Source organism: Portunus trituberculatus, chromosome 8 (genome assembly GCF_017591435.1).
Source record: "Portunus trituberculatus isolate SZX2019 chromosome 8, ASM1759143v1, whole genome shotgun sequence".
Taxonomy (NCBI): Eukaryota; Metazoa; Arthropoda; class Malacostraca; order Decapoda; family Portunidae; genus Portunus; species Portunus trituberculatus.
Genome location: NC_059262.1, coordinates 597,501 through 622,412, shown reverse-complemented (window position 1 = coordinate 622,412; position 24,912 = coordinate 597,501). Strand labels below are relative to the sequence as shown.

Here is a 24,912-nt window from a genome sequence, read left to right as displayed (position 1 = left end):
TCACATCTATCGTTAAACCAGTCCTGCTTTCCAACTTCTCTATGTTGTCTTATTGGTACAAATTTTTCTCACCTTCTTTGTATATTTTTATAAATTCCTTCCACTTTTCATTTGCTCCTTAGCACTCTTGAATTTCATCCAATTTGTCTCTTGAAAGAATTTCTTTAGGTTTCCAAAATCTGTCTTGGCATAATTCCATCTTCCCACTTTATATTCTTCATTTCTTCTAGATTTCTCTTCATCTATCACCTTGAACTCCAAAACTGCATGATCACTCTTTGCTAAAGGGCACTCCACCCTCATCTCCTCAATGACCATTGGCTCTGTACTAAAGACCAAGTCCAGTCTTGACGATGCTCCCTCTCCTCCAAACCTAGTATCTTCTTTGACCCACTGAGTTAACACATTTTCCATTGCCAGTGTCAATAGTGTATTTCCCATGTTGTCTCTGATCCTTCCATTGACCAGTCCTCCCAACACACCTCTTTACAATTAAAATCTCCCATCATTATAGTTCGTTCACAGCCACCCAACATTTCTTCCAGACATGTTCCTGTATCACTTATCATTTCTTCATATTCCTGTACTGACCATGCATTTGTCTTAGGTGGTACGTACACCACTATGTAGTGCCTCTTTTTCCTTCATTAGTTTCTGCTCTGATCTTTAGCACTTCTGCCTTTCCCATACCTTCTTTCACTTGATCCACCTTTATATCTTTTTAACCAGCAACATCACTCCTCCTCCCATCTTACCTACTCTATTTCTTTTCCAAACATTATATTTCCTTCTCCAACCATCATCAGGTCTTCTCCTCTCTCAGTTTTGTTTCAGTAAGACCCACAATATCTGGGTTCTTGTCCCTCAAGTAATCGTTGAGTTCTAAAATCCCGATATCACTCCATTTATGTTGGAATACATTACATTCCGCTCATACGTAAGTTTCTTTAGTCCTTTCTTGCTGTACTTTTCTGGGTTATGAACCACTTCCTCAGTCTCATATCCAAGATTCTCCAGAAAACTCTTTCTTCTCCTCTTCTGTCCTCTCTTCATTTTTTTCAAAGCCTCCTTTCTCAACTCATTTAACATTTCTCTTTCCTTTTCACCGAGATCTCTTCTCAACCAAATCTTCCTTGTTGTTTCCTGCTGGGCTAGCCTCCATGACTTCTCCACCAATTCATCTACATCCTTTTGTGACTTAAGTTTGATTCTTATTGGCCTCATACCTTCTCCTGTGAACTTTCCAATTCTATGGAAGTCCTCTATTTCTTGTACTAGGTCTTTTCCTCCTCCTGCACCACATTAATGATATTATTTATCACCTTTTTATGTTTTTCTCTCTCCATTTTACTCGGTGTCTTATCCTCCTCCACACCAAATATCACCACACATCTCTTTTTGTCTACAGTTTCCCTCACCAATGTCTCATTTGACTTAATAACCTTCACCACTTTCTCAGCAATCTTCTCTTCTATGATCTGTTGATCTATAATTTCAGCAAGGCCCAAAGTTTTCTCCCAGACTCTTTGATTTCCTTTTCCAGACTTGCAACTTTGTAATTTACCTCCTTTCTTTCCACTTCCTGACTTTTTTCCATTCAGCCTGCTTCTCCATCACTTTTCCTAAAGATTCTCCACATTTGTCGCAATTCACTTTAATTAACTTAACTTCCTCTTTCAGTACTGCATTTTCTTCTTCATTTCAGCGCACTCATTCAGCACATTGTTATGACTCTTTTCCAGTTTGCCATACTTTTCAAACAGTTTTCAATTTTACCTTCTAATTCCAGAATTTTCTTGACATAGCGCTCTTTTCCATTGTACCTTGAAAGCCTGTGAAGTCTAATTCTCTTCGAGTTCACGGCCGCCATGTTGCGCAGATGTAAACAAATCCCAGCTGATGGTTCCAACGCAGGTTACAGTTAAAATTCACCTTCCCTGGACATTACTTGCTTCTCAACAGTTAACATATGGAGATGGGACAAACATTACATGCTCCTTACCCACCCGCAAATCCCTTGGGAATACTCAGCAACGAGAAAGTAGTGGTGACGGTTGGAAATTTAGGGTTACACACGCATAAATGGTGACTTACTAAACTTATGAGGCAAATTAAAACAGTGCTGAAAAAAAATGGGTTAGAAAACAAACACATTAGTAGCAGATGAACAGGAAGGAAAGACAGATAAGCCCATCTGGTTACAATCCTGTGAATCTGTGTTCTTCATAGCCAAGAGTAAAAACTTATTCTATTCCTTAGAGAAAAAAAACAATAGAGGTCTTTTTATTGCACCCTTCAGAGCAATTGATCGAATACGTAATCACCAATGTCAGTGAAGTGACTGTGCAGCCAATCTGTTCTACCCACAATCAAGTTTGTGCAACACACTTACCACTAGAACAATCATTATTCATGTCACCAACCAAGAGGCACAGAGCAATTGTAATAAACCTGGATGATATTGGCAAGCATGCATATACAGAGACAAATAGTCTTGGGATTTTATGAATGGAAGAAAATCTCTACTCTTCACAAGATAAAGGAAACACTTAAAGAAAATATTTCCCTCTATGGGTGCATCAATTCCCTTCACAATATTTGACTGGACATGGGATTCCAATATGCCAAGGTCAACGAAAGGAAATTTGTCATGGAGAGGAGTGATGTTGTAGCACAGCTGGGTCAGCTTTTTATGAAACATACACAAGCTGAAGCAGTCCTTTCACAACACTGGGTACCTGAATGAAACCTGGGTGAACTATAATTAAACAGTTGGAAAAGCCTTGATTGACTTAACATCCCCACAAGCAACAGGAGTGCAGCCACCTATAAGGAAAGGAAGCCATCTCATCATTCTGCACACAGGAACCAGAGAGGGCTTCGTCAACAGTGAAATTAATTTTCCGAGCCAAAAATGATGGGAGATTGTCATGAACAGATGATGAATGCAGCTGTATTTCAAAAATAGTTTACAAAACCATTGCCAAACATTACACCCCACTCCATCATCATTATGAATAATAATGCCCCCTACCATTATGTGCTCCTTGAGAAAATGTCAAACATATCATGAGGGAAAGCAGAAATTATGGATTGGTTGATAAAAAAAAGGAGTTCAATCTTGTCCAGGCTTATTGAAGATAGAACTGTATGACCTTGCTAGGAAATTGGCCAGTGGCACTACCAAGAATTATGTAATTGTAGACATGCTTGCTTAAGACAAATGCCAGAGTTGTAAGGCTGCTACCATACAATTGCCAATAAAACCTAGTGAGCTTACCTGAGCCAGTACTTACAGAAATGTACTTCACATTTCTTAAAACTTTTAGATAAATTTTAGACAGTTGACATAACCTAACACATCTTCCACAAACCAAAACAAACACTACCACGCATCAGACAATTGTAGGCTCATCTAAGAAAATGATGCAGTAATAAAAGGCAGTTTTTCGCAAAACATTCAGGCATCGGAGAAGCAAGTCGTAATACCAAAGTACCGGCTTGTAGATGCTGCCTGTAGATGCTCCAGATTTTTGTGATGCCTCGGCCTTTTTTTCTTCTTGCAATAAGCATATCTCAAACTATTAATTTTCATTATGACAGACTTCTTGGTAGCATCAGGTTCAAATTTCTCCAACTTTGTTAATTTGCCATAAGCAGTATCTTTCTTTGCACAGTCATGATAACCTTGACTTTTAACTTGCCACAGGCAAAGTTCAGATCAATACAATGCAACAAAATCAACAATCACTTGGTTTGGTTTACGTGACATCTTCACCTCAACCAACTGCACTCCACGCTAAACACAAAGTAAACTGAGAACTATACAGTTGAATCCCCACACACAAACTGAGACAAATAAAATTTCAATATTATTAACTGAAAGGATTAACTGAACTGAGTGTGTGTGGGGATTCAACTGTATAGTTCAACTGTTCAGTTGTGTTGAACTGAGATACTGAGATACCCACACATGAGCAGTTTCAACTGACAGTTATAACTGAACAGTTGTAACTGTCAGTTAAAACTGCACGCGTGTGGCCGGCTTCAAAAGAGGTTTCAGTTCAGCCATTTTGAACATGTTCCCCTGACCTATGTATAACATATAACATAGCATAACAACATAAATAATAGGATAACAAAGGGCCACCAGGACCCATCTAGGTTATACTGTATCAGTCGCACAGCGACCTCGTCATCAGTACTTAAAGATACACTTACAAGTACACAATACATTATATACTAATTCTAAATATTTGGCCCATTAACAGGGCTAAGTCTTGCAGGGAAATCCTCTACAATCTGTGATCCCCATACATGGGGATCATGTCTTGTTTAACTATAGTAAATTTCTTATAAAAACTATCATGCAGCGCTATACATAATTATAAATCTAGTAGATTTAAGTGCTTATCTAATCTGTTTTTAAACATTGTCAAACAAGTGCTATTTACAACCCTCTCTGGCAATGCATTCCAGAAGTCTACCACCCTATGACTAAAGAAATATTTTCTTATATCTAACCTGCAGCCTTGCTTTCTAATCTTCCTGCCATGATTTCTAGTCCTACTTCCCTCCTCTAAGGTAAAGAAAGATCTTACATCTATGTAGTTTGTATCTGAGAACATTTTAAATAATTCTATCATATCCCCTCTTATACATCTCCTATCAAATGAAAACATGTTTAATTCCTTTAATCTATCTCTATACTCCAGGCGCTTTAATGCTGGTATCATCCTAGTTGCTCTTCTCTGAACTGCTTCTAACATGTTGATATCCTGCCTATAATGGGGTGACCAGGCCTGTATGCAATACTCTAAATGGGGCCTAACATAGGAATTATATAAGCTACGCACCACTTCCTTACTTTTATAACTAACATTTCTATTTATAAAACCCAGGATCCTATTTGCCCTATTTCTTGCGTCTAAACATTGCTTTGAAAATTTCATAGTCCTGTGTATCACTACTCCTAAATCCTTTCCTTCCTCTACTGCTTCTAGCCAACATCCCTCCATCTCATAGCTAAAGTTTGTGTTGTCTTTACCTAAATGCATAACCTGATACTTTTTAGAATTAAACTCCATCTGCCAACTGTCTGCCCATGCTATCAGCCTGTCCAGGTCTCGTTGTATTCTGTAATTGTCCTTTTCACCCTGTACTGCACATGCTATCTTAGTATCATCTGCAAACTTTGATACTTTACTACTAATTCCTATATCTAAATCGTTAATGTACACCAAGAAAAGAAGAGGTCCTAGCACTGATCCTTGGGGTACCCCACTAACCACTTCCTTCCACTCAGACATTGCCCCATTTAATACTACTCTCTGTTTCCTATCAGAAAGCCATTCACTAATCCAATCAACTAACCTACCCCCTATCCCATGTAGTCTCAATTTGTACACTAGCCTCCTATGCGGTACCTTATCAAACGCCTTGCTAAAATCTAGATATATAACATCTATGCTATTTCCATCATCTAACTCCTTGGTAATATATTCTAAGATATCAAGCAAATTTGTAAGACAGGACCTCCCTGATCTAAAGCCATGTTGGGTATCTCTAATTAATCTATTCTCATTTAAATGCTCCCAAATAATACTCCTAATGATTTTCTCTAGTATCTTACATACTATACTAGTTAAACTGATCGGTCTATAATTATTCGCATCATCCTTCCTACCTTTTTTAAATATTGGAGTAACATTAGCTAACTTCCAGTCCTGAGGTATCTCAGCAAATCTAAGTGATCTTTCAAAGATTAACTTAAGTGCTTCAGAAATACTGTCTACACCCTCCCTAAGTACTCTGGCATGTAGCTTATCAGGACCACTAGCTTTCCTATCGTCTAGTTCAAGAATAAATTTCCTAATAATTCCCGGTTTTATATCAGTATTTTCTAAAGCTCTTAAACTACTCGTCGCACTGTTTGTAACAGGATTTCCTATTCTTTCCCTAGTAAATACTGAAGAAAATTGTTCATTCAATAATTCTACTATGTCTTCAATTTGATCCACTACTACACCATCTTTTCTGAGTGGTCCAATCCTATCCTTATTTCTTTTATCACTGACCTTGTAATAACTATATAATTTTTTGGGATCTTTACTCCCAGCTCTAGCAAGTTTTATCTCTGCCTGCCTTTTACTTTTTTTTATAACCTTACTCAAATCATCTCTGACCTGTCTGTACCTAATCAAATCTACATCTTCCCCACTTTTCTGCAACTCTCTACATGCCCTCTTCTTCTCTCTGATCTGTCTACCTATCTAGTGAGTCCACCATAATGGCTTCCTGTTTCTCTGCCTTATATGTTTGTAAGGGATACACTGCATCACTATACCCTTTACTACAGCCTTAAAAATATCCCACATCTCCTGTGCAGTTTTATTTCCAAAACTGTCTTTCCAGTTTACCTCTTCTAATAACTGACGTAACCTACCATAATTGCCTTTCTGATAGTTTGGGACTCTAGTCTTATTCACTATATTATCCCTACTGGAATTAATGATAAATCTAATTATATGATGGTCACTGTTTGCTAAAGTCTCTCCTACCTCAACTTCCTTTAAACAATGCTCAATACTCGTATTTGTTAGTACTATGTCTAAAACCTTCCTCCCCCTAGTAGGTTTATCTACCATCTGCACTAAATAGTTATCCTGAAAACTTTCCATAAACTTATTTTCACTAGCATCTCCTACCATCCTCTCCCAGTTTACTGACTTAAGATTAAAATCCCCTAAGATAATTGCCTGACTAGTACACCCCCTATTTCTCTCATCTACCATAAGGTTGTCTACATCTGCTGACTGGTTAGGTGGTCTATAGAAAGCTCCTACTCTAATAACCTTACTTTTGTTTACTCTAACATCCAGCCATAAGGACTCTATTCTGTTATCTACCTTAATACCATTAACCTGACTGGAAATGAAGGATTTTTTTACATAAATAACTACTCCTCCACCTATCCTACCAATTCTCTGGTGTAAATACATAATGTATCCATCTACTTCATATTCTTTCCTATTTTCCCTAAACTTTTCCTCATTTACCCATGCCTCTGTGACACATACAACATCTAAGTCCTCCTCAACTATATAACTAGATAACTCGTCCTTGTGCCTAAGACTCTTGGCATTTACATAAAAATATTTAAGTCCTGCTACCTTCCTAGATGCTGTCTCCTTATTTGGAATCCTAATCTTATTCTCTCCTATTTGCACCTGGAAATCTTTCCTAATCTTTTCACTATCTCTGCTTATCCTATCTAATTTATGTCTAACATCTTTCTTCTGGAATGCATTTGCTACCTCACCCCCTACACTCCATCCCAACTTAGACATCCACTCAGCACATCCACACCCTTCCTACTCAGATGCACACCATCCCTAGCATACAAATCACTTCGCCCATAGAACCTATCCCATACATCCACAAAACTGACACCCACATCCTTACACATCGTCGTTGCTGAGAGAGGACAGCTCGTCTCTGGCTGCGTACGGGAAGAAAGAAAATACCTATGGTATTACAGGGCACGGTTAACTCTAAGTTTGTGTCCGTTAATGTCCTACTGTCTCTTAGTGTTGAAAGTGAGTGATATGGAGAGTGATCCCTGAGAGGGAAGTGTGGACGGTGATCGTTCTGGCCGGAATCAGCTGACAACAACAAAAATGGCGTCCAGGCAAACTAGAGACTTTGAAGGTTTTATTACTACGCCAAAAGGACTGCAGAAACTTGACATGGATGCAAGAATCCAGGCGCTGGAAAGTAAGTTCCTAAACATTTTGTCAATAGAAGAAAAATTGGATAGAGTTCTAGCCGAGAATGATTCGTTCAAGAAAGAGATCTACTTATTAACGCTAGCGAATAAAGAGCTATTGAAGGAAAAAGTAGAGATGGAGAAAGAAAATCAACAACTAAGAAAACAATGTGAAGAGATGAAGGCTAAACGCATGGAAATGGAGATAAAAATATCCGAAAGGGACTTGAAGAAAGAGGAATGTCTTAATCTAATTGACACCAGGATGAAGGAAGTGAATCATGAACATCAGGAAGTACAAAGGTCATTTAGGGAGATAGTAAAAAAGCAGGAAGAGGAAAATAAAGGGATTACGCAGAGGGAAATGGTAAAGGCACTAAAGGAAAATGAGTATGTGGTGAGAGATATTGCTGAAAAGAAAAAATGTGTGATCATAAAAGGATTGCGGGAGGAAACTAACAGGAACTGGCAGGACAGGAGGCCATAAGGAAAATGACAAGATTAAGTCTTTACTGAACAAGATCTCTGTGGAAGAAGAAGACCTATATGCTGAGGTAGAAGAAAGTGTGAGATTGGGAGCTTTTGAGGAAGGCAAGAATAGACCATTAAAATTGAAATTAAAATCTCAGGTGGCAGCGGAGGCCTTGTTGAGGAGGGCTTGGAAACTTAAGGACTCTGAGGAAACCAAAACAATTTACATAAGAAGAAATATGTCACAAGATGAGAGAATGAAAATGAAGGAGCTAGTATCTGAAGTGAAAGAGAGGAATGACAAAAGAACAGAGGAGGAAAAGATCAAGTTTCTTTGGAGGATGAGAAACGGGAGGCTAAAGAAGTGGTGGATAAAACAGACGGAATAGGCATTGCATGGAAGAATGAGACTAGGAATGGAATAAAAGTGACTTGCATGAACATAGATGGATTTCTGTCTAATAGGCTAGAATGTATGGATTACCTAAGAAATAACGAACCGGACATAATGTGTGTAGTGGAAACAAAGCTAAGGCCCAAAATAAAGCTAGACTGGTTTGTTGTAAAACACTACAAAGTATGGAGAAATGATAGAAAAAATAAAGGTGGTGGTGGTATAATGGTTCTTACTAAGGAAGATCTGATAGTGAAGGAGGTGAACTATAGTAAGAAAAATGAGGAAGTGATAAGTATGCTTATAACAGATGGCAAGAGGGACATTAATATTATAACAGTATACATACCACCCAGAACCAGTGCTTGGGAATATGAACAGTACCAAATGGTGATGAGAAATACTCTAGACAGAATGAAGCAAGAACTCATCAGAAAGGATAGAGTGATGATAGTTGGAGACTTTAATTGCAAAGAAATAGTGTGGGAAGACTACGAAGTGGTGAATGGTGGTGAGTGGGCAGAAGAATTGTTAAAGGTAGCAACAAATAACTTGATGACACAGTGGGTGAGATCACCAACAAGGTGCAGGGGACAAGATGTTGCAGCAAGGTTGGATTTGGTATTTACCAGGGAATCTCTAAAAGAGGAAATTGAACATGAAAGTCCCTTGGGAAAAGCGATCATGATGTCCTAAGCTTTGAGCTGGATACAGAATTAAGCATGAATAAGATTGTGGAACGCAGGAGGAAAAATTAAATTATACTAGGGCAAATTATAACCATATAAGGGAGTTCTTTAATGAAATTGACTGGTCCGTGGTATACCAGGAAAGAGATATGCAATTGAAGTACGATAAATTTATGGATTTGTATAACTCTGCTGTGAAAAAGTTTGTGCCATATTACAGAAAGGGGACTTTAAATAATAAACAGTGGTTTAATAGAAATTGTGAAGAAGCAAAAAAGAACAAAGAAAAGGCATGGAAGAAACTTAAGAAAACAGTGATGTATTATCAAGGGAAGGCTACAAAACAGCAAGGAATAGATATGTTGAAGTAAGGAGAACAGCACAGAAGGAATATGAACAGAGGGTGGTGGAAAACTGTGATAGTGACCCAAAATGTTTTACAAATTCATAAATGGAAAACTAAATAAAAGGGAGGCAATAGAAAAGGTAAAAACGGGAAGAAGTATATGAAGATGCTGGAGATATAGCTGAAATTTTGAACGACAACTTTTGCAAAGTGTTTACAAAGGAGGAGCATTTTATGGGAGGAAGGCCTACGGAAATAAAGCAAATGCAGGACATCATGGTTACTAAGGAAGATGTAAGGAAAATTATAAGCAATCTGGATATTAATAAATCAATGGGGCCTGATGGCATATCTGGGAGGTTGCTAAAAGAATGTAAGGATCAATTGTTGAACCCCATATTTGATATTGTGGAAACCTCCATACGAACAGGATTAGTCCCGAAAGAGTGGAAAAGAGCTGACATTGTGCCTATATATAAGAATGGTAGTAGAATGGAACCGCTAAATTATAGACCAGTATCGTTGACTAGTATATTGTGCAAGGTATGTGAAGAAGTAATTAAAGCTAAGTGGAGTGAGTATCTAGAAAGTGAAAACATTCTGAGTGAAAGGCAGTTTGGTTTCAGAAAAGGAAGATCGTGTGTATCCAATTTATTATGTTTTTATTCAAGAGTGACTGACATACTACAACATAGAGAGGGATGGGTGGATGCTATCTACCTGGACTTGAGAAAGGCCTTTGATAAAGTACCACACAATAGACTGATGTGGAAACTAAAGATGATTGGAGGAGTAAATGATAAACTAGCAAAATGGATGGAAAATTACTTAATGGGAAGAGAAATGAGAACAGTGGTGAGAGGAAGGAAGTCCGAGTGGAAGAAGGTAACCAGTGGAGTTCCACAAGGGTCAGTGCTGGGTCCCATCATGTTTTTGATTTATGTTAATGATATGCCAGTAGGAATTGACAGTTATATGAACATGTTTGCGGACGATACTAAAATTATGAGGAGAGTAAAGAATGTGGAAGATTGTAACAAGTTACAGGAAGATCTTGATAAAATATATGAGTGGAGTAAGAGTGGCAGATGGAATTTAATATAGACAAGACCCATGTTATGAAAATGGGAAGAAGTAGATACAGACCAAACAGGGATTACAGACTGGGTGATGAGAAAATTAAAGAGACCAATGAGGAGAAAGACTTAGGAGTAACCGTGCAAAACACTTTGTCACCAGAGAAACACATTAACAAGATTTTTTGGAAAACATACAACATGCTTCAAAATATTGGCCTTGCATTCCACTACCTAGATGAAGGAATGATGAAGATATTATGTACCTTAATAAGACCCCAGCTAGAATATGCAGCATGTGTCTGGTCACCGCATATGAAGAAAAATGTGAAGAAGGTAGAAAGGGTACAAAGGCTGGCAACAAGGATGGTACCAGGACTCAGGAGTTAGACTATGAGGAAAGACTGAGGAAGCTGGGGCTGACCACATTAGAAGAGAGAAGAACAAGAGGAGACATGATAACTATGTATAAATTGGTGAACAAGATTGACATACTGGATAGAGAGTTGATAAAGGTGACCACAAGTAATCATCTCCAAGGACATGGAAAAAAGCTAATAAAGGACATCTGTCTAAATGACGTGAGAAAATACAGTTTCCCGCATCGTAGCATTGATAAGTGGAATAAACTGAGCAGTGATGTCGTTGATGCGGTGTGTGTCAATCAGATGAAAGAGAGATATGACAGGAATGGACAAGGAGACAGGACACAGAGAGCTTAGCTCGGGCCCTGTAATACACAAAAAGGTAAATACAAATAGGTAAATACATCCCTTTTACCCGATCATTCACACCAATGGCCCTAGACAACCATTCCCTGCTAACATACACACGAGGCAAGATTCCTGACACTACACACCTCCTACCACTCTCCCTTATCTTGCCTAACATTTCCCGAAATCTTGCCACTAACTCCTCCGACCCGCCTGCTCTGACATCGTTCCCACCTACGTGCAAAACTACTACACCCTCCCTCTCCATCTCCCCAGCTCTCTTCTGCACCTCCTCACTCACTGCCTTCACACCTGCACCAGGCTTACACACGTTCGTCCTCCTATCCCTGTCTTTCCCACAGAAAGTGCTATCTGAGTACCTAACCTGAGAGTCACCCACCACACACACCTGAGGTGTGCTAGACACAACCCTCCTCCTCCTCTCCTCTACCCCCTTCTCTCTTCTTTCACTCACCACAACCACTTCATTCACTCCACTCCCATTCTCACTCTCCCCTTTCCCCTCCAACAAACCGAACCTATTTTCACACTCAACAGGTTTAGTCCTATCCTCCCTAACTGCCTCCGCTTTCCATCCCCTCGCAACCTGCCATCTCTGCCCATCCTGACTACTATCTTTCCCAGTCTGGCTTGCCTGCTCCCTCTTCCCCACTCTGCTCTTCCCGACAGAGGGCCAAGCCACCTTGTCGCCCTCAAAAGGTCCAACCTTCAGCCTAACACTGATCTCCTGCCTAATTTTTTCCACTGCCTCCCGAAGCCTCTTAACCTCCTCCTTCAACTCAAAGATGAGAACTTCGTTCGCACTTTTCCCCTCACTTAGCTTTCTCATTTCCTCTCGCAATTCTCGGTGCTCAAGAGAAAGAACTAAATTCTCGCTCTTGAGCCTACACACCATACACTCAGAAAAGTCAATGACCTTCCTGTCATGCCCACACATCTCACACACAACAAACTCTACCAATCCCACCTCAACAATCTCTTTCACGCACTCAATCGCACTCTGATATACCTCAGTAGCTACCGCCATACTAATTTACAATCTGTTAACTCACAAACAAATAAAAATACTTGGTGACGGCGGGGTGGGGGAACCGCGGTGGTGGGTGGCCTAAGTGAGGTCAACTAATCCTCTTTCAAGGTCAACTTGACGGTTACAAGCCTAGTCTCCTCGCTCTACCAAAATACTTTTAACTCACAAACACTGATTCTAACCACTATTTCACTCTAATCACTTGGTTTCAGACGAGTTTGAAAAGGTTGTATTGGTAGTGATAGGGCAATAATCTGATGACTTCATGTCCTGTGTCTTTGGCTATTGTATCAATTTGGTACTTAATACCAGTGGCGAATTTTTTTGCCATTTTATTTTATTTTCAATTCATCATTATAAAGCTGAAAACCCTTCTTCACAAGCCAGTCCTTTATTTTGCTTTTTTCTCTCAAAGACCATGTTGGCTGTTTTTCCATTTTCACAGAATGGGAAGGAGCATTGTCCATAATAATTACAGAGTTGTGTGTGATGTTGGCCAGTAACTGGTTCTTAACGCTTATACCCTGTCATAACAGGAGGGAGTGGTTTCAAGATATGTAGATAAAAAATGGGTAGCAAATGTTAGAAAATTCCTTCAAGTCCTTTGGTGTTCAATCAAATTATTTTAACAAACACTGACAATTATATATCATTAGAAAGCTTAGGAGTTGTTCCTTACTCTGGTATAATCATTACTGAACAAACATAACATACATGCAAAAAAAAAAAAAAATTAAACAAAAGTAAAAAAAAGAAATTTAAAGCAAGATGAATTTCAAAAGGTATTCTTTTATTTCCTTCAATTTTTTGCAAAAACACATCAACAAAGTTTATGAATCACTTATCAATTAAAAATAACAAGTCTTCCTTTGATATATTGCATTCATAATAGAAAATAAAGCAGGAAAGTAAGCAAAATGTAATATAATGAAAATTCAACTTCTTGTGGTGTGGTCAGAAATCCTCCTCATCAGACTCCATCAAGCCAGCACCACACACTCTTAGCTAAACCAATAAGAAGTTTTCCTTTGATATATATTGCATTCATTATGAAAAATAGATCACAGAAGTAAGCAAATAAAGAAAATTCAACTCTTCAAAGTCATAAACAACAAGCATCAACACATCCTCCTTAACTGATTCCATCAAGCCAGCACTACACACTCTTATCTAAACCAATAACAAGATAAAAATAACAATTCCAATATTGTCATACATCATAATATGTTTCTGAACTACTTACGTATCCATGGAAATGCATGTATATCTTATATCTCACCAAGAAATTTATAAGAAATTATAAAATATAGCACACTAACATTTGTGTCCTCACCATCCTCATGCTGGGCACCTTCACACCTACACAAACATACCTTTGTAAAAGCTGATACATGATTGGCTGGCTAAGTGTCCACCATCTTGAAAACAATCATTGAAGTATTGGGAAATTGTGAGCAGATCTGTGAGATTGTTCTCATGCTGACTTTGGTGGCCTTTGAAGCTCATTGAAGTGCTTTATTTGGGTCTATTATAGACCCTCTGTTTGCCTTTTCTTACTGAAAAGTAGTTACATAAATTGTACATAAATCTCTTCTCTGGGCTGTGAAGTGGGGAAACATGAATTGTGGCACTTTCTTCCATCTCAGCCAGGTGAGGAATGAATGACCTTGTCACCTTTTGACCAGCCTTCACTCTGACCTCTGACCTGCACTGGCAGTGTCTCACAAAACTGCAACAGCAATGCTGCCATGTTTATTTATGTTTTATAATTTCTTTTATTAGTAATTTTAGTACATTCATAAATAACACTAGTATTTTATAGTAAATAAAAAGCATTAAGAATCAGTAAATAGTTGATGAATGAGACCAAGTGATGTGTGTTGGAGTAGATTTGGCATAATGGAGGGCAGGGGATGACTCCACCCAACATGCCTTCAGGCAGCATCACACAGTAGTCTTTTTTTTTGGCAAGATGATGCTCTTAGATGCTACAGGTGGCTCAAGTTCACTTTCCAGCTTTCACATTAATTATACTAGGGCAAATTATAACCATATAAGGGAGTTCTTTAATGAAATTGACTGGTCCGTGGTATACCAGGAAAGGGATATGCAATTGAAATATGATAAATTTATGGATTTGTATTAACTCTGCTGTGAAAAAGTTTGTGCCATATCACAGAAAGAGGACTTAAAATAATAAACAGTGGTTTAATAGAAATTGTGAAGAAGCAAAAAAGAACAAAGAAAAGGCATGGAAGAAACTTAAGAAAAACAGTGATGTATTATCAAGGGAAATCTACAAAACAGCAAGGAATAGATATGTTGAAGTAAGGAGAACAGCACAGAAGGAATATGAACAGAGGGTGGTGGAAAACTGTGATAGTGACCAAAAAATGTTTTACAAATTCATAAATGGAAAACTAAATAAAAGGGAGGCAATAGAAAAGGTAAAAAACGGGGAAGAAGTATATGAAGGTGCTGGAGATATAGCTGAAATTTTGAACGACAACTTTTGCAAAGTATTTACAAAGGAGGAACATTTTATGGGAGGAAGGCCTACGGAAATAAAGCAAATGCAGGACATCATGGTTACTAAGGATTACGTAAGGAAAATTATAAGCAATCTGGATATTGATAAATCAATGGGGCCTGATGGCATATCTGGGAGGTTGCTAAATGAATGTAAGGATCAATTGTTGAACCCCGTATTTGATATTGTGGAAACCTCCATACGAACAGGATTAGTCCCGAAAGAGTGGAAAAGAGCTGACATTGTGCCTATATATAAGAATGGTAGTAGAATGGAACCGCTAAATTATAGACCAGTATCATTGACTAGTATATTGTGCAAGGTATGTGAAGAAGTAATTAAAGCTAAGTGGAGTGAGTATCTAGAAAGTGAAAACATTCTGAGTGAAAGGCAGTTTGGTTTCAGAAAAGGAAGATTGTGTATCCAATTTATTATGTTTTTATTCAAGAGTGACCGACATACTACAACATAGAGAGGGATGGGTGGATGCTATCTACCTGGACTTGAGAAAGGCCTTTGATAAAGTACCACACAATAGACTGATGTGGAAACTAAAGATGATTGGAGGAGTAAATGATAAACTAGCAAAATGGATGGAAAATTACTTAATGGCAAGAGAAATGAGAACAGTGGTGAGAGGAAGTAAGGCCGAGTGGAAGAAGGTAACCAGTGAGTTCCACAAGGGTCAGTGCTGGGTCCCATCATGTTTTTGATTTATGTTATTGATATGCCAGTAGGAATTGACAGTTACATAAACATGTTTGCGGACAATACTAAAATTATGAGGAGAGTAAAGAATGTGGAAGATTGTAACAAGTTACAGGAAGATCTTGATGAAATATATGAGTGGAATAAGTAGTGGCAGATGGAATTTAATATAGACAAGACCCATGTTATGAAAATGGGAAGAAGTAGATACAGACCAAACAGGGATTACAGGCTGGGTGATGAGAAAATTAAAGAGACCAATGAGGAGAAAGACTTAGGAGTAACCGTGCAAAACACCTTGTCACCAGAGAAACACATTAACAAGATTTTTTGTAAAACATACAACATGCTTCAAAATATTGGCCTTGCATTCCACTACCTAGATGAAGGAATGATGAAGAAAAGATATTATGTACCTTAATAAGACCCCAGTTAGAATATGCAGCATGTGTCTGGTCACCGCATATGAAGAAAAATGTGAAGAAGGTGGAAAGGGTACAGAGGCTGGCAACAAGGATGGTACCAGGACTGAGGGAGTTAGACTATGAGGAAAGACTGAGGAAGCTGGGGCTGACCACATTAGAAGAGAGAAGAACAAGAGGAGACATGATAACTATGTATAAATTGGTGAACAAGATTGACATATTGGATAGAGAGTTAATAAAAGTGACCACAAGTAATCATCTCCGAGGACATGGAAAAAAGCTAATAAAGGACATCTGTCTAAATGATGTGAGAAAATACAGTTTCCCGCTTCGTAGCATTGATAAGTGGAATAAACTGAGCAGTGATGTTGTTGACGCGGTGTGTGTCAATCAGATGAAAGAGAGATATGACAGGAATGGACAAGGAGACAGGTCACAGAGAGCTTAGCTTGATCCCTGTAATACACAAATAGGTAAATACAAATAGGCAAATACATTAAAGGTTACTAAAAACAACAGTGCATAATTATCTCCAGTCAAAGAAAGGAATATAAAACATTTAGATGAAAGAATCAATTGTAGTTAATGAAGGAAGAAGCAACAATTTTATACAATGCTGTTACAAAGGTTTTGCTGGAACCTTGAACCTTAGATCGGTACCTCCTGTAGAGGACAAACAAAAGACAAGCAAAAAAACACAGCAGTATCCTGTGCATTAATTATTTTTGCATCTAGTGGGAATGAGTTTTGATGAGTGTTGGCTGTGGCATGTTTGGCAGTGCGACCACAGTGCATTTGTTTACATTTACATGGATTGAAAATTGGATACATGAGCCAGGACAACGGAAAATGAGCGAGTGGACATAATTCTTAATAACTGGAAAATCAATCTCGGACATACGTAATTCTTAATAACTGGAAAATCAATCTCAAATAATGAGACATCTAATATTGAGGGAAACCTGTATTTACTTTTTTTTTTTTAGATTGTGCTATTCTTTATAAAGATATATTTTAAATGCATTATTTGGATTCACTTGCCTACTATTTTCAGATGGCTCCACAGTATGGTGATAAGATCCTTGAGATGGCTACCTTGAGGATGGGACGCAGCTACTTTGAGGTTCGGCAGTGCAAGGTGATGGCAAGTTGTGTACTTTGGGACCCTGTTATTCTTGTTTTGCCAATCTTTTATCCTATAGCACTACTAATTACTTGTGAAAGACAGTTTTGTGTTAACCTTTTGTGTTTATTTATCTTCTCTTCCCTATTATGATTTTTACGTTGCTATTTTTTCTAGTATGTAATGGAAAGATTCTCTTTTTTATTATCTATCCTCTTCCCACATTTTTTTGTAAATACAACATCCTCTGCTCCCCCTCCATTTCTGTGTATCTTTCATTCTTTCTCCTTTTTTTTTTTTTTTTTTTATCTTCTCTTGCCTTCATTCCTCATTCCACCATGACTAGCATATTCTAACACTCCATCTGAGGCAATTGACAATAGACCCTTCTCTGTTCCTGTCTACTTTCTTTTTTCTCATTTTTGTTCTAAAGCTGGATGTTGTGTCTCTGTGCATAACGACTTATCTTGCTCTCGTGCCCACACTCTTGAGTCTTCCAAGTTTACCACCATCTGGCTTAGACTCAACAGTCACTCTCCAACTAATTTTATCTGTGCTGTTTATCTCTCCTCTAACTATAGTAAATTCTTTAAATATTGAACTTCCAAAGTGGAGCACATTCTGTCCCTCTTCCCTTTTGCAGAGATCTCCATCCTTGGAGATTTCAGTGTTCACCACCAGCTTTGGCTTTCCTCTCCCTTCACTGACCATCCTGGTGAATTAGCCTTCAACTTTGCTATACTCCATTACCTGGAGCAACTGGTGCAACACCCTACTTGTATTCCTGACCGTCTTGGAGACACGCCCAACATTCTTGATCTCTTCCTTACCTCTAATCCTTCAGCTTATGTTGTTACCCTATCTTCTCCATTGAGCTCCTCTGATCACAATCTCATTTCTGTATCTTGTCCTATTTCTCCAATCCCTCCCCAGGATTCCCCTAAGTGGAGGTGCCTATGGCATTTTGTCTCTGCCAGTTGGGGGACCTGAGGAGATAGTATGCTGATTTTCCTTGGAATGATTACTGCTTCCATGTCAGAGACCCATCTCTTTGTGCTGAACACACAACAGAAGTGATAGTGTCTGGCATAGAGGCGTATATTCCTCATTCTTTCACTCACCTAAACCTTCTAAACCTTTGTTTAACACAGCCTGTTCTCATGCTATACATGATGGAGAGGTTGCCCACAAAAGGTACTAGTGCCTTCCATCTCCTGAATCTCATGCACTTTATATTTCTGCCTGGAATCATGCCAAGTCTGTTCTTCAACTTGCTGAACACTCCTTCATAAATAGAATATGTCAAAATCTTTTAGAGATTTCGGTTAAATTTTTGCTGTCGTGTTAGACGCATCAAAAGCTTTTGATAGAGTTGAGCGTCATTGGAAATCAAAGCACAAAGCTTTGATTTCAAGACTGCCCTCCTATGGTTTCTATCCTTCTCTCTTCAATTTTATCTCGTGTCCTTTCCAACTGTTCTATTACAGCTGTGGTAGATGACCACTGTTCTCCTAAATCTATTAATAGTGGTGTTCCTCAGGGTTCTGTTCTGTTACCCTCTCTTTCTATTACTCATTAATGACCTTCTCCTGCGCTGATGATACCGCCCTACATCTTTCCATGCCCTTTTGGAGACGACCAACCCTTCAGGAAGACAACAGATCATGTAGAGACACCATAGAACACCTGACTTGTGATCTCTCTCTAAGATTTCTGATTGGGGCAGAGAAAACTTAGTAGTTTTCAATGCCTCAAACTCAATTCTTCCATCTCTCAACTCAACACATAGGCCAGTCAAATGAGACAAAGAAAATGATGAGAAAGGAAAAAATTTACGGAAAGCTGCAATTAGTGTCATCACCTTCATAATAGAGTATATAAAAACATATCAATTTTGCACCCCTCTATCGCCCCGGTTTTGGCGGCCATCTTGAAAAAATGGCGGCGAAAAACAGTTTTTTGTAAATATCTCGGTTAATATTAACTTTAGAGGAAGAAGTGTTAATATAAAAACTATTCTATGAAAGATTTTCTACAAAATATGTTTTATATAATTTTCTGTATGGTGCTTGGTTTCGATGCTAATGGTACGCATATATCATACATTTCTTAAATTTTGCGCCTACTTATGTATTATTGGTAGTAAAGTTATTCAATCACATACTAGTACAATTCAATCACATACTAGTACATGCTGCACTGGCTACAATTATCCTGAATGAACTCAATCTCTCCTCTGAAGAAAGGTCAACAATAGAGGGAACTTTACAGGAGACTGATTCCACACCGATTGATGATGAACAACTGCAAGGTGTGCTCCGTAGGTTCAATGGCATTATTAACCAAATGAAGAGCAAGGGTGACACTGCAAAACTTTGGGTCCAGTACTTTGAAATGGTAACCCTGGTTAAGCAATTCATTGAAGCAGAACGTTCAGGAAACTGGCAATTACACCTTGAAACAATCCAAAAGATGCTACCCTACTTCCATGCTAGTGGTCACTTTCTATGCAAAGTCTGCTCATCTGTACCTTCAAGACATGTTTAATCTCAAAGATCACCTCACCCCAAGGAATATGAGGATTATGTACAAAGAGGCTATTTTACAATAAGAAGGTCAGATAAGTTTTGGTCTGGGATCTGGTCCGACATGACCATTGAACAGACATTGATGCGATCTATGAAGAGTTCTGGTGGGCTGACACATGGCAGAGGGATGACTGATTCAATGCTTACTAAGTGGGTGATTGGAATGCCTACCACTCTGAAGATCACAGAGAAGATTGAAGAATATTGTGATGTTGCTTTTAGTACATCAGAGCAACATGTAGACGCCAGAAAATCACGTATTTCAAGAGATGCTCAAGATCTTCAGAACTTCATGGAATGGTTTTCATCACATCCACCATTTCCAGATTTTGATGGCATTATGTCAATAAGTACAGGATTAACAGGAGATGAAAGAACTAATCCTCATAGTGCTTATGAAGTTGGATTGGTTTCTATGTCAAATATTGTTGGCGACAATTTTGCAAAAGTCAAGTTTCAAAGAAAGAAAAGAGTCAAACCCCTAGGAGCTACCAAGACGGGAGTAAAAAACAAAGATTTTGCATGTTCAGCTGATCCTGAGATGTTATTTAGAAGAATTTCATATGTTAAAAAATCACAAGAACAATTAAAACAAAACTTTCAGCATGAACTGGCTCCTCATCCCTTGTCACTGTTTGATGAATCAGGAATGCGCAAAACCAAGAAATCTTCACTTTATGAAGCATTTCTACCTTTGTGTGACATTGAGATTGGAGATACTGTTTATGTTGTTGATGGGGGATTTCTTATGCATAGAGTTGTTTGGCATCAACAAGAGCTCTTTTCAACAATTTTGGACAGATATGCTGAATATGTGAGGAAGCACTACAAGGAGACTGCCATCATTATCTTTGATGGGTATCCAGAAAATCTAGACGACAAAGGTACAAAAGGCGCTGAACGTGCACGTCGAGTAATTTGTGCTACAAGAGACACCATATTTGATGAAACTATGCCAGCAACAAGAAGTCAGAGCAAATTTCTGTCAAATGAGCAAAATAAGAGCAGACTTATTACAAAACTCATCACCAAGTTGACCTCAGAAGGATTTACTGTAAAACAAGCTAGTGAAGATGCAGACACACTCATTGTTAATACAGCTATCGAAGAATCCTTCAAGACTGATTCTGTAACAATAGTTGGAGAAGATGTAGACCTTCTGGTAATCCTGACCGCATTAGCAGGATCAAACAATAACATACATTTCCTAAAACAAGGCAAAGGAAATACAGAGAACAAACTGTATACGCAATCGTCCATGAAGTATGGATCAGTCATTAAAGACAATATTCTTTTCTTGCATGCATTTAGTGGGGCTGATACTACTTCCGCCTTTTACAAAAAAGGGAAACTTAAGTTTGTAAACCTCCTGGAAAAGCATGAAGAACTTCAGGAACTGGCAGCTGTGTTTAAGAAACCACATGCAGATCCAACAGAAATCGCTGAAGCAGGAAAAGCTTTCATCCTTCAGTTATATGGGAACAAAGAATGTAAATCCCTTGGTGACTTGAGATATCAATGCTTTGTCAAAACATTAAGTAGAAGTACATTTACCTTGAGTTCCTTGCCTCCTACAGACGCCGCTGCTCGGTTTCACTCTCTACGCACTTATCTCCAGGTTCAGAAATGGTTAGGAATTGACTTGCCACCTACAGATTGGGGTTGGAAGAAGACTGAAAATGGACTAGCCCCAATCGCCACAAACAAAGACCCTGCTCCTCCAGATCTTCTAAACATTATATCATGTAAATGCCTCAAAGGATGTATGACAGCCACTTGCAGTTGCAGAAAGTCAGGATTAAAATGCAGTGAAATATGTGCGTCATGTAAAGGACTATCTTGTAGCAACTCTGATGTAAGCATAGATGAGGAGGACTGTGATGACCCCACTGATGAGATGCTAGAAATTTTCTTAGTGCCAGAAGGCGAAACCCATGAAGAAGATTAAAGATAAGCTCAGATAATTTCCATAAAAATAGGCTATGATGTTTGGGTGGATGGTTGTGTGTAAGGGTGGTAACTATGCCAGTGAGTATTCACTGTCTGTCCTAATATATAAGCCAGAAAAAAGGAGGAAGGACACCTCTAGAAGAAGATTTTCCTAAGTATTTCAAGTAATAGGGCCAACGAAAAAAACAGTAAGAACGTTCTCGTGCGTGTAGCATCAAAACCATGCAATATACAAAATAATGTATAGAACACTTTTGTGTAGATTTTAATTTGAATAATTTGTATTTCAATACCTTTCCCTGTAAAATAATTATCAAGGTAGATATTTACAAAAAACTGTTTTTGGTCGCCATTTTTTCAAGATGGCGGCCAAAACCGGGGTGATAGAGGGGTGCAAAATTGATATGTTATTAAGTACCCCATTATAAAGGTAATAAAACAAACTGCAGCTTTCCGTCATTTTTTTCCTTTCTAAATTACCATTTGACTGGACTAACAACCTTCCAAACAACTATCCTCTCTTCTTCAATGACACTCAACTGTCTCCCTCTTCCACGCTAAATATTCTCAGTCTGTCCTTTACTCATAGTCTTAACTGGAAACTTCACATCTCATCTCTTGCCAAAACGGCTTCTATGAAGTTAGACGTTCTACAGTGTCTCCGTCAGTTTTTCTCACCCTTCCAGCTGCTAACTCTGTACAAGGGCCTTATTGTCCTTGTATGGAGTACTCTTCACATTGTTACGGTTAACTGCTGCTCACCGGGGAGTATGATGCTCCACAGGGTCCCCAACACTATATTTCACAGCAGCCGCAACACTCAGGTTCTTTCTGCTGAAAATGTGCAAACTCTAATAGACTGCTGTTCCCTCACGGCGTCACAGCTGCCCTGAGAGGCGACTAGATACTCTATCACTCGTGCCTAATGAGGATTTGGTAATGACGCCAGCATGTACCAATCCCTTCCCTGAGCCTTGTACAACCAGCCCCTAGTAGTAGACAAATAATACTACAGAAATAGAGGTCGCCAGCAGTGTATAACTTCCCCCCACTGCTAGGGAATCTCCTTAGCAACTCCTTCTCCTCCTGTACCAAACCAAGTAGAATTTATAGATGGTATATGTTATGTGTACGGGCGAAGCCTTAATGCTCTGTAGAGAAACCGCCCACACGGACAATTCCACCCACTTCTGTACGGGAGTATTAATGCCTCTCCACGCGCCTTGTACCCAGGCTGTAAGTGCCTACAGACTGGGACAAGACATGCAGTATATATATTACTATATTACTTAATACAACAAATGCTTGCCAGCACCTGTCAATACAACAGATGCTTGCCAGCACCTGTCAAGACTGACTCCCCGTGCCTACGGCTTACTACGAGACACGATGCGTATAACACATCCGGTGGTATACACAAGCCCAACTACCAACTCCAGGTGACAACCAGCCACACAGGGAGTCAAGATACTCGTAGTTAACAGGTCATGCAGACGATTACTGCACGCCGACTGGGAGACAGCATGAAGCTTCCCACCAGACAACCAGTGTGTGTGGCTACGGCCACTATAAACAGTATACTACAGAAGCTACATAACAAGATAATGGTGGCACACAGCTGCTCACCAAAACACACTCGTGACCACGGCCACCTAACAAACAACAATCGGGACGAGACCGTAACGTGTGTCTCCGCGTCGCCACTCACCAAGAGGGACAAACACAAAAACACGGGAAATGCAGCCAACCCGCTACACTTTCCCCTGGAACAACCAACCCGTTGCTCCACACCGTCACGGCCTAACTAGCAGCAAACCAGCTACTCAAAAAAAGGAGGGCACAACTCCCAGACCGAGACTGTTGAGCACCCAGAACAGCCCAGCAACACGTGTCTCCACCCTGTGCCAGAAACCAAGAGCGCACGTGTCTACCTCCGCTGAAGACTGGCTCGGTACTATAAACAGTATACTACAGAAGCTACACAAAAAGATGATGGTGGCACACAGCCGCCTACAAAACAACTATTGGGACGAGACAGTAATGTGTCTCTCCGCGTCGCCACTCACAAGAGGGGACAAACACAAAACACAGGAAATGCAGCCAAATCTGCTACACTTCCCTTGGAACAACAAGCCCATTGCTCCACACCGTCACGGCCTAACCAGCAGCAAAACAACTACTCAAAAGGAGGGCACAACTCCCAGACCGAGACTGTTGAGCACCCAGAACAGCCCAGCAACACGTGTCTCCACCCTGTGCCAGAAACCAAGAGCACACGTGTCTACCTCCGCTGAAGACTGGCTCGGTACTGAAGCGATGCTTGCCAGGCACAACGAGATGGCGGGAACAGAAAAGGGGGAGGGTGGCCGCACAGCGGAACAGCGAGAGGCTGTGCTGGGGCCGCCATACAATACGCAAATAATAAAATAAAGGGGAAATAATGCGGTGCCCCTCACAACATGTTTGGGGCTTCAACCATACAGCTTTATTAGATAGGGTAGAATCAAAAGCTTTTTGTCTCATCAGCTCCCCTCCTCTGACTGACTCTTCACCCCCTCTCTCACCTCCAAAATGTTGCATCCCTTTCTATCTTTTATCGCTATTTTCATGCTAACTGTTCTATTGATCTTGCTAACTGCATGTCTCCCATCCTCCTGCAGCCTCGCTTCACAAGGCTTTCGTTTTCCTCTCATCCTTATTCTGTCCAACCCTCTTATACAAGCGTTAACCAGTATTCTCAGTCATTCATACCTTTCACTGGTAAGCTCTGGAACTCCCTGCCTGCTTCTGTATTTCCATCTTCTTTTAAGAGCGAGGTGTCAAGACATTTTCCTTGAAATTTGACTAATTCTTTTGAATCTCTTATAGAGACTACAATTCCAGTGGGCTTTTTTTTTTTTGGCCCTTGGTAGTTCTCCCTCTTACACAAAAAGAAAAAAAAGTGCCACGTTCTGTCACTATCACTCTTCAGCTAATTCTGTATGAAACTCTCCACTGTGCCATTTGTCTGTACCACTAAACAGCATTTTGTCTGGCACTCCAACTGTGCCATTCTCCAGCCTGTTCTGTCTAACACTTTC

General features: G+C 39.4%; 1 protein-coding gene across 1 annotated transcript in view; it reads left to right on the top strand.

Annotated features, from left to right (window-relative positions):
• LOC123499790 (PC-esterase domain-containing protein 1A-like) overlaps positions 1–24,912 on the top strand; it is a 96,036-nt gene that overhangs the window by 70,099 nt on the left and 1,025 nt on the right. The window contains exon 3 of the mRNA XM_045248272.1: positions 17,226–17,309. Within this exon, the coding sequence (XP_045104207.1) occupies positions 17,226–17,309 (84 nt within the window). The remainder of the gene's footprint in view (positions 1–17,225; positions 17,310–24,912) is intronic.